General features: G+C 50.4%; 1 protein-coding gene across 5 annotated transcripts; it reads right to left on the bottom strand.

Annotated features, from left to right (window-relative positions):
- Nucleotides 1-387: 387 nt before the first annotated feature.
- LOC137362237 (zinc finger protein 229-like) lies at nucleotides 388-8,734 on the bottom strand. 5 transcript variants are annotated; one of them, XM_068026674.1, is made up of 4 exons: nucleotides 8,658-8,734; nucleotides 7,928-8,041; nucleotides 2,960-3,027; nucleotides 388-2,481 (listed from the first exon to the last, which is right to left on the bottom strand). In XM_068026674.1, the coding sequence occupies exon 4, from the start codon at nucleotides 2,378-2,380 to the stop codon at nucleotides 935-937; it is 1,446 nt and encodes a 481-aa protein (XP_067882775.1). In that variant the 5' UTR covers nucleotides 2,381-2,481; nucleotides 2,960-3,027; nucleotides 7,928-8,041; nucleotides 8,658-8,734; the 3' UTR covers nucleotides 388-934. The 5 variants fall into 5 exon arrangements, with proteins under 5 accessions (XP_067882775.1, XP_067882776.1, XP_067882777.1 ...); XM_068026675.1 differs by lacking the exon at nucleotides 2,960-3,027 and having other exon boundaries at nucleotides 7,743-8,041; XM_068026676.1 differs by lacking the exon at nucleotides 2,960-3,027.
- Between the last annotated feature and the right edge of the window lie 1,799 nt (nucleotides 8,735-10,533).

The raw sequence follows: 10,533 nt of genomic DNA, 5'->3' as shown, positions 1-10,533 counted from the left end.
TGGATGCTCAGTCATTGAGTATATTTAAGACAGAGATTGATAGATTTTTGGGTATTACGGTAATTAAGGGATATGGGATAGTGTGGGAAGGTGGAGTTGAGGTAGATGATCAGCCATGATCTGGGTGAATGGCAGAGCAGGGTCGAAGGGCCGAATGGCCTCCTCCAGCTGCTATTTCTTATGTTCATTAAACCTCAGTCTGGTTCCTCTCGAGCTGCTGAGTGAGTGAATTAAATCTTTCTCGACAAATCACCAAGATACCAGATGACAAGTCATACCCGAAACATCATTTATTGGTTACAAATCACAACTTAGTTAAATCTGGACACACAGACACTTTATAAACATGTATAAACACATTTAAATGTAATCAGAGTTATCCAGCAGTTCAGCATTAATAGGGAGAGTATTTCACAAAACAAGTAACAAAGATTAACCAGACGATTCAGTGATTGACTGTAAATCAACACTAATGGATGCTGAGTATTAATTACAGCAGGGACCGGAGTCTGAGCTTATAAATTGGTGAGTTTACTTGAAGAGCAATTCCTTCACTATCTGACACGTTAACAGTTGTGAACAGCCTGTCTGTCCAACAGCTCCAGTCTCCGAGTGCTTAGAAACACACAGAGCTTAAACAGCCTCATTCTTGAGCTAAAGAACAGACTTTCTCCTGTCAATATAGAGTTACAGGATTGGCCTGTGATCTGTTTATTGTTCATCTTTTGTTCAGTACATTTACTGAGTGGATTTAAATTGAAAATGAGGTTTGAAGACATGATGGTCTATTCACACATGAATGAGAGATGCTGTGGGGCAGACGCTCAGTCCAAGAGGAGCAACTGACATCAGAAATAAACCCCAACTGTCAGAATGAACATGGTTCAGTCTGGATATGATTAACAGCAGCAACAGCAGAATCCAACCCCTGTAATTATCTGTGAACTCGCTGGTGTCTCAGCAGATAGGATGGCTGAGTGAATCCCTTCCGACACACGGAGCAGATGAATGACCTCTCCCCAGTGTGACTGAACTGGTGTGACACCAGGTGGGATGACTGAGTAAATCTCTTCCCACATACAGAGCAGGTGAACGGCCGCTCCCCAGTGTGAACTCGCTGGTGCCTCAGCCGAGCGGATGAATTAGCAAATCCCTTCCCACACTCAGAGCAGGTGAATGGCCTCTCACCAGTGTGAACTCGCTGGTGTTTCACCAGCTTGGATGAAGTAGTGAATCCCTTCCCACACTCAGAGCAGGTGAATGGCCTCTCCCCAGTGTGAACTCGCTTGTGTATCAGCAGGGTGGATGAATGAGTGAAACCCTCCCCACAATCAGAGCAGGTGAATGGCCTCTCCCCAGTGTGAATTCGTTGATGTGCCAGCAGGTTCCATGACAGAGAGAATCTCTTCCCACACTCAGAGCAGGTGAATGGCCTCTGGCCAGTGTGAACTCGCTGGTGCGTCAGTAGGGCGGATGAATGAATGAAACCCTTCCCACACTCAGTGCAGGTGAACGGCCTCTCCCCATTATGAACTCGCTGGTGTGTGAGTAGGGCGGATGAATGAATGAATCCCTTCCCACACTCAGTACAGGTGAACGGCCTCTCCCCAGTGTGAATTCGCTGGTGTGTCAGCAGGTTTGATAACTGAGTGAATCCCTTCCCACATTCTGTGCAGGTGAACGGCCTCTCTCCAGTGTGAACTCGCTGGTGTGTCAGCAGCTTTGATGACTGAGTAAATCCCTTCCCACACTCAGAGCAGGTGAACGGCCGCTCCCCAGTGTGAACTCGCTGGTGCATCAGCAGGGTGGATGAATAAGTGAAACCCTCCCCACAATCAGAGCAGGTGAATGGCCTCTCCCCAGTGTGAATCCGTTGATGTGCCAGCAGGTTCCATGACAGAGAGAATCTCTTCCCACACTCAGAGCAGGTGAACGGCCTCTCCCCAGTGTGAACTCGCTGGTGTTTTAGTAGGGCAGATGAATGAATGAATCCCTTCCCACACTCAGTGCAGGTGAACGGCCTCTCCTCAGTGTGGATTCGCTGGTGTGTCAGCAGGTTTGAGAACTGAGTGAATCCCTTCCCACACTCAGTGCAGGTGAATGGCCTCTCCCCAGTATGAACTCGCTGGTGTGCGAGTAGGGAGGATGACTGAGTGAATCCCTTCCCACACTCAGTGCAGATGAACGGCCTCTCCTCAGTTTCACTGTGTTGATGAGTTTCCAGCTCAGACGTGTAATTTAATTCTTTCTCACGGTCCCCACATTTCCACAGCTTCTCCCCAGTCTGACTACACTTGTGTATCGACAGGCCAGCTGATCGGCTGAAGCCCCGTCCACACACAGAACACGTGTACGGTTTCTCCACACTTTTTGCTTCCATGATCAAAGGCCGATGATATTCAGATCCTGATGAATCGAGTGACTGTCACATCTTGAGGTGATGTTTGAGTTTCCTTCCGCAAATCCTCCCTTTCTAATATCCTGTAACATGAAGTTACAACAGGAAAAAGGGAGTGAGAGAGAACCCACAAAAACACAAAGACAAGTTGTGAAATTGAGCTGAATGAATCTGGTAATTTGTGGGACCAGAACAGAGAGTGGGCGGGGCTTCAGGGTCCCAGTGAGCAGGACAGAAAATCATTGACTCATTAATTTTATTCTCACTCTGCACACAGGGGCTGGAGAACTGAACCCAGCCACAGTACAGGGAGGGAGAAAACTGGCAGAGGAAGAAAGAAATGGTGCAGATGGTGTCATGGGTTTGGATTTCAGCACAGGGAGGAGGGAGAGTGTGTGGGACTGCGATTTACAGCTTTGGGGAAACAAGAGGAATAAAATGTTCCATAGGATCTCGAATTGTCTGTTCTGAATTTCTATCCTGTACTGACAGTGATGACTTTTATTACCTCCTTTTACAGGGTATTAGGAGAGGATTTACACACATTGATTTTATGCTCACTCTGCATGCAGGGGCTTTCGCACCATCTCTCCTGAAGGTGTTGGGGTTACTGTTTACATCCCACTGAACTGTAAGAAAGAATATCTTATTAGATGATATTAAAGATAGTATTATATTCTAATATTATAACGAGAGGCCGTTCACCTGCTCCATCTGTGGGAACGAATTTAATCGATATCCAAAATGCTGAGACACCAGTGAGTTCACAAGTGACTGTAGCTGCTGCATTCTGTAATTATTGCTGCTGTTAATCACATCCAGGACTGAACCATATTCATTCTGACAGTGGGGTTTATATCTGCTGTGTTAATATTCTTTATAGCTGGGGTGGAGTTTAATATTCCAGCAACTGATTTGCTTTACTTTGTAACTTTTACTCTTCAAATAAAGTAGCTCCCTTTGGGCTATTCTCAGGGTTTTGTGGGATGAAACCAAACAGTGATTTACTTGTACTTTTGGCAATTTTGTATATTATATTCACTGCTCACAATGAGATCTGTTCTACATTGGGAAGAGCAAACACAGATAGGGTGATCACTTTGAGAAACATCTCCATTCAGTCTGAAAGCATGTTCCTGGGTTTCCAGTCACTTCGCATTATAATTCTCCGTCCCACTCCCACTCTGACCTCTCTGTCCTCGGCCTCAAGCCCTGTTCCAATGAAGCTCAATGGGAGCTCGAGGACTTTACAACCTTCCGGACTCAACATTGAGTTCAGCAGTTTTTGTAACAACAGACAGTTGTCGGGATCTGGAACGCTCCACCTGAAAAAGGTGGTTGAACCTGATTCTATCAGTCATTTTAAAAGGGAGTTGACAGGTATTTGAGAATGAGGAACTTACAGGCTTACAAACAACAAGTGGGTGTGTGGGACTAAGCACAACTGCTCTTTCAAAGGGCCAGCACAAGCACAAAGGGTTGAATGGCCTCCTTCTGTGCTGTAAATTTCTATGATTCTAGGAGTTGGCCATTTAGCCCCTCGAGCCTGTTCCACCAGGAAATGAGATCATGGTTGATCTGTGATCTAACTCTATATACCCGACTTTGTCCCATTTCCATTAATACCTTTGGTTAACAAAGATCTATCAATGTCAGATTTAACATTAACATTGATCTCGCATCAACTGCTGTTTGTGGAAGAGAGTTTCAAATTTCTACCACCTTTTGTGTGTAGAAATGTTTCCTAACTTCACTCCTGAAAGGTCTGGCTCTCACTTTTACTCTACACCTCCTAGTTCGACACTCCAGAACATCCAGCCCATGGGCCAGAATCCAGCCTGCCAATGGTTTCCACCTGACCTGCCAAAACATTCAGTGACTGACAATGGTCACAGCTCCTTTACCAACATGGCGGAGACACGTCACTGCACATGTCCTCCTTTACCAAGATGACAGACCAGCTTCAGTACCTGATATTTTGGCTCCTTTAGTAAGATGGTGGTGCCCGGGCTGAGCTGCTTCTCTGCTGGCGCTTCCCGCCCAAACTCCAGATCCAATGCAGCCTTCCCGGCCGTGAGCTCAGGACCCAGGCCAAGCACTGGCTCTGCCTGTGTATGTACTCAGCCTGGGCCTCAGGCTCTTCATCACCGTCTGAGGAGGTGCAGGCCCAGCAGCAAGGTGCAGTGGTAACCGGGCCCCGGGAGCAGGCTGCCGGGGTGACCGGGCCCTGGGAGCAGGGTGCCAGGGTGACCGGGCCCTGGGAGCGGAGCAGAGAGACAGAGGCCGACACGGAGACAGAGGCCGGCAGACATGGAGCGAGAGAGAGCGGGGGAGGGGGAGAGAGAGAGCGGGGGAGGGGGAGAGAGAGAGCGGGGGAGAGAGAGAGCGGGGGAGGGGGAGAGAGAGAGCGGGGGAGGGAGAGAGAGAGAGCGGGGGAGGGAGAGAGAGAGAGCGGGGGAGGGAGAGAGAGAGAGCGGGGGAGGGAGAGAGAGAGAGCGGGGGAGGGAGAGTGAGAGAGAGAAAGCGGGGGAGGGAGAGTGAGAGCGAGAGCGGGAGAGAGAGAGAGGGAGAGAGCGGAAGAGAGGGAGCGCGGCGAGGGTGAGAGAGAGAAAACGCTGGGGGGGCGGGGGATGAGAGAGAGAGCGGGGGCGGCGGGGAAAGAGAGGACAGGAGAGAGAGAGCGGGGGCGGCGGGGAAAGAGAGAACAGGAGAGAGAGAGGGGGAGGGAGAGAGAGAGAGGGGGGAGGGAGAGAGAGCGGGGGAGGGAGAGAGAGCGGGGAAAGAGAGAGAGAGAGAGAGAGAGAGCGGGGGAGACAGAGTGAGAGAGAGAGAGCGGGGGAGTGAGAGAGAGAGCGAGAGCGCACGGGAGAGAGAGCGAGAACGCACGGGAGAGAGAGCGAGAACGCACGGGAGAGAGAGCGAGAGAGAGAGAGAGAGCGGGAGAGAGCGGAACAGAGGGAGCGCGGCGAGGGTGAGGGAGAGAAAACGCTGGGGGGGGAAGAGAGAGAGTGGGGGCGGCGGGGAAAGAGAGAACAGGAGAGAGAGAGAGAGCGGGAGAGAGAGAGAGAGAGTGAGGGGGGAAGAGAGAGAGAGAGGGGGAGAGTGAGCGGGGAAAGAGAGAGAGAGAGAGAGCGGGGAAAGAGAGAGCGGGGGAGAGAGAGTGAGAGAGCGCGGGGGAGAGAGAGTGAGAGAGAGCGGGGGAGAGAGAGTGAGAGAGAGCGGGGGAGAGAGGGCGGAGAGAGAGAGCGGGGGAGAGAGAGTGAGAGAGAGAGCGGGGGAGAGAGAGAGAGGGGGGAGAGAGAGAGAGAGCGGGGGAGAGAGAGTGAGAGAGAGAGAGAGCGGGGGAGAGAGAGTAAGAGAGTGGGGGAGAGAGAGTAAGAGAGCGGGGGAGAGTGAGAGTAAGAGAGCGGGGGAGAGTGAGAGTAAGAGAGCGGGGGAGAGTGAGAGTAAGAGAGCGGGGGAGAGTGAGAGTAAGAGAGCGGGGGAGAGTGAGAGTAAGAGAGCGGGGGAGAGTGAGAGAGAGCGGGGGAGAGAGAGAGCGGGGGAGAGAGAGAGAGAGCGGGAGAGAGAGAGAGAGAGAGCGGGAGAGAGAGAGAGAGGGCGAGGGGGAGAGCGAGACGGAGAGCGGGAGAGGGAGAGGGAGAGAGAGCGGGAGAGAGAGAGAGAGAGAGAGCGGGAGAGGGAGAGAGAGAGCGGGAGAGGGAGAGCGGGAGAGAGAGAGAGAGAGATTGGGAGAGAGAGAGAGAGCGGGAGAGAGAGAGAGAGAGCGGGAGAGAGAGAGAGAGAACGCAGGAGAGACAGAGAGAGAGCGAGCGGGAGAGAGAGAGAGCGGGAGAGAGAGAGAGAGAGAGAGAGCGGAGAGAGAGAGAGAGAGAGAGAGAGAGAGAGAGAGAGCGGGAGAGAGCGAGAGAGAGAAAGCGGGAGAGAGAGAGAGAGAGAGCGGGAGAGAGAGAGAGCGGGAGAGAGAGCGGGGAGAGAGAGAGAGCGGGGAGAGAGAGAGAGCGGGGAGAGAGAGAGAGCGGGGAGAGAGAGAGAGCGGGGAGAGAGAGAGAGCGGGGAGAGAGAGAGAGAGCGGGGAGAGAGAGAGAGAGCGGGAGTGACAGAGAAAGGGAGAGAGAGCGGAAGAGCGGCGAGCGAGAGAAAGAGCGGGGGGATGGGGAAGAGAGAGAGAGCAGGGGGGAAAGAGAGAGAGAGAACGGGGGAGAGAGAGATAGAGAGCGAGAGAGAGACGCAGTGGTTAGCACCGCAGCCTCACAGCTCCAGGGTCCTGGCTTCGAATCTGGGTCCTGCCTGTGCGGAGTTTGCAAGTTCTTCCTGTGACCGCGTGGGTTTTCGCTGGGTGCTCCGGTTTCCTCCCACAGCCAAAGACTTGCAGGTTGATAGGTAAGTTGGCCATTGTAAATTGCCCCAAGTGTAGGTAGGTGGCAGGGAATATGGGGTTACTGCAGGGTTAGTGTAAATGGGTGGTTGTCGCTTGCCACAGACTCGGTGGGCCAAAGGGCCTGTTTCAGTGCTGTATCTCTAAATAAAGTAGAGAGAGCAGGAGACAGGGAGAGTGCGAGATCAAGATCTCTCCTCACAAATGGAATCTATCTGGAATTCTCTGCATCGCTACATCAAGTGTGCAGGCAGACAATGTCTGCTACTGCAAGCAAAAACCATGCCAGGTAACTCACTAAATCAGTGTTCAACATAGTGTTGGGAAAGTAAGTTAATACATTAGTTTCCTCATTTAAAGTTTATTCACAAAAATGCACATTTTTGTTATATTGATGAACAGTCAAATAAATTTCTAATACCTTTACCTTTCCGAAAGTTGCTCACCTCCGGCCCCGATGTAGGACAACATTTAGAATGTAGCCCCTAATGCGTAAAGGCTGGACATTCCTGATCTATACTATCAGTTCTAACATCCTGAAAATTTCCAGGTTGTCAGAAGGGATAGAGAGAGGCAATATATGCTTAATGGCACAGTTCTAAAGAGTGTGCAGGGACAGAGGGACCTGGGGGTTCATATGTATAGATCATTGAAGGTGGCAGGACATATTGAGAACAGTTAGCAAAGAATACGGGACAAAAACAAGAAATGCTGGAATCACTCAGCAGGACTGGCAGCACCTGTGGAAAGAGAAGCAGAGTTAACATTTCAGGTCAGTGACCCTTCTTCGGAAGAATACGGGATCTTGAGTTTGATAAATAGAGGTACTGAGTGCAAAAGCAGGGAAGTTAAGGGGAACTTTTATAAAACTCTGCTTCATCCACAACTAGAGTATTACATCCAGTTCTGATCACCACACTTTAGGAAGGATGGGAAGGTCCTTGAGAGGGTGTAGAGGAGATTTACCAGAAAGGTTCCAGGGATGAGGGAATTTAGCTACAAGGTTAGGTTGGAGAAGCTGGGATTGTTCTCCTTGGAACGCGGGACTGGGAGCTTCTTATTGGGGGTGTTGAGGCCGACACCGGATGTTTCTGAAGCCTCCCTGCACATCCGCCAGCTTCATTCCTCCCCTGCACTCGGCGATTTCTCACCCACTGAGGATCTGACACGACTGCTTCCGTCCAGCTCGAGCACCTTCACTGCCTTTGATTCTGTGAGCAACTCGTGCAATAAAACAAAAGCAAAGTCCTGCAGATGCTGGAAATCTGAAATAAAAGGAGAAAATGCTGGAAATACTCAGCAGGTCTGTGAAGAGAGAAACATATTTAATGTTTCAGGCACATCAAACAGCCGGTGCCTGCAGCCTGGAACTCGGAGTGGGAGAGGGAGGAAGAATGAGGAGAAACAATATAGTCCAACATTCACAGCAACCTACAATCCACCGACATTACCGGGATAGGGAGACAGAGTTTAGAAACACTCAGCAACACGACTCCAGTAAAAGATCCCAGGAGGAAAAGGGGGAGCAGTGTGTGTACCTGCCCTGATATCCCCCTCCCCAGGCCTGTCAGTCAAACCCCCCACTCCTCCCAGTCCACAGCTCAGCCTATCAGCTTCCTGAACCTTGAGCCAGCCCTGCCCAGGTGTGGCCCAGTCCAAGGGGAGTCTCTGTGGAACCAGGGAGTGGGGGAGGGGGGACCTCCTGCCCTGTGCTGTGTCCCAAATGGTTCCTCCCTCCCTCAGGCCCCTTTATAACTGAGCTCAGTTTCCCGCAGCTGCCGCCCGCTCGGTGCAAACACAGGAGCGGGAGTTTGTTATTGGGGGTGTTGAGGCCTACACCGGGTGTTTCTGAAGCCTCCCCGCCCACCAGCCGCCACTTACCGGCTGCAGAACCGTCTCTCCGCCGCCTTCACCCTCTGGCTTGAAACACTGGTCCGCAATGCGCCTGCGCACCCGGGACTTAACCTCTGACCTCACAATGTCTGGGTGATTAACGGCAGCTCCGGACCAATAGGAAGAGGGGGCGGGGCAGGAGGACTGATTCTGCGCAGTTCCTCCCTCATTTGCTTCTCTTTGAAAGCCCGAGGATGAATCCATCAGCATCCGGGACCTGTCAGCCCGCAGCTCCATTAGTTCCTTTTCATAAAACTGTCTCATTCCCTTTGAAATGTTTCAATTAAACCTGCCTCCACCACACTCTCAGACAGTGCATTCCACACATTAACCACTCGCTGGGTGGAAAAGTTTTTCCTCATGTTATTTTTGTTTCTTTTCCCAATTACTTTCAATCTGTTCCCTCTCGTCCTCGATCCTTTCACCAGTGGGAACAGTTTCTCTCCATCTACTCTGATTGACCTGATGCCATGAGACATCATGGGGTCCGGAGCCCATGTTGAGGACGTCTCGGGCAACTCCCTCCTGACTGTATAACACTGTGCCGTCACCTCTGCTGAGTCTGTCCTGCTGGTGGGACACCTAGGGATGGTGATGGCAGTATCTGGGACATTGTCTGCAAGGTATGATTCTCTGTCCAGACCCCTCATGATTTGGAATACCTCGACCTAATCACCTCTCAGCCTTCTCTTCAAGGAAAACAGCACCCTTTTTCTTCTTTATCGTAATCTCTACCTCTTTTATAATCCAGGGAGCTCTGGATTTATTTGCCCAAACTTTCCACTTCGAGGGAACATATGTTGACTGTGCCCGAACTCTCTCTTTTTTGAAGGTTACCCATTGTTCAGCTATCAGGTTTCCTGGCAACTTTTGAATCTCATTTATTCAGCCAGCTCCATTCTTACCCCATTGAAGTTGTCTTTCCCCAGTTAATTACTCTTACTCTGGATTGTTATTGGTCCTTTTCTATGGTCAGCCTAAATCTTATGATACAATGATCAATCTCCCCTACATGCTTCGGTTCCGAAGAAGGGTCACTGAACCGAAACGTTAACTCTGCTTCTCTTTCCACAGATGCTGCCAGACCTGCTGAGTGAATCCAGCATTTCTTGTTTTTGCTCCCCAACTGATACTTGATCCACTTGGCCCACCTCATTCTCAAGAACCAGGTCCAGGAATGCCTCCTTTCTCATTGGACTAGCAACATACTGTTGTGGAAAACTTTCCTGAACAACTCGAAGAACACTTGCCCCTCACTGCCCTTCACACTACTACTATCCCACGATATGTTTGAATCAAGTCGCCCATTAGAACTACCCTATATTTTTTGCACCTCTCTGTAATGTCCTTGCATTGTTTTCTCCTCCACGTTCTTCCCACTAGCTGGTGGCCTCTTGACAACACTGAGCAATGTAAATGCACCTTTTTTGTTCCTTCGTTCGAGCCAAATTGATTCTGTTCTTGACCCCGATGGGACATCCTTTTTCTCCAACACTGCAATGTTCTCATTAATCAATACTCCAACACCCCTTTCCCTTTCCTTTCTTTGCTGAAGACCTTGTATCCAGGAATATTTAACACCCAGTCCTGCCCTTCTTTGAGCCAGGTCTCTGTTCTCGCCACAAGATCATATTTCCACATGGCAATCTGCACGTGTACCTCACCAATCTTATTAACCACACTCTGTGCATTCACATACATGCACATTAACACTGATTTAGACTTTATTACTTTCTCCCTGACTCTGACCCCACCTTGTAACTTGCTATTCCCTACTCGAGTGCCATCGATCTCTCCCAGTATTCTGTGCACCTTGGTGTTCCGGTCTGATATTTTCCCCTGGTTCCCATACCCCTGACAAGTT

The sequence above is a fragment of the Heterodontus francisci genome, unplaced genomic scaffold (assembly GCF_036365525.1).
Source record: "Heterodontus francisci isolate sHetFra1 unplaced genomic scaffold, sHetFra1.hap1 HAP1_SCAFFOLD_526, whole genome shotgun sequence".
In the NCBI taxonomy this organism is placed as follows: Eukaryota; Metazoa; Chordata; class Chondrichthyes; order Heterodontiformes; family Heterodontidae; genus Heterodontus; species Heterodontus francisci.
The sequence above is the reverse complement of the archived record's forward strand: the minus strand, read 5'-3'. Positions and strand labels throughout refer to the sequence as shown.

Excerpts from the sequence above, each read along its gene's own strand:
- LOC137362237 (XM_068026675.1), bottom strand. The coding sequence starts at position 2,380 with ATGGAAGCAAAAAGTGTGGAGAAACCGTACACGTGTTCTGTGTGTGGA.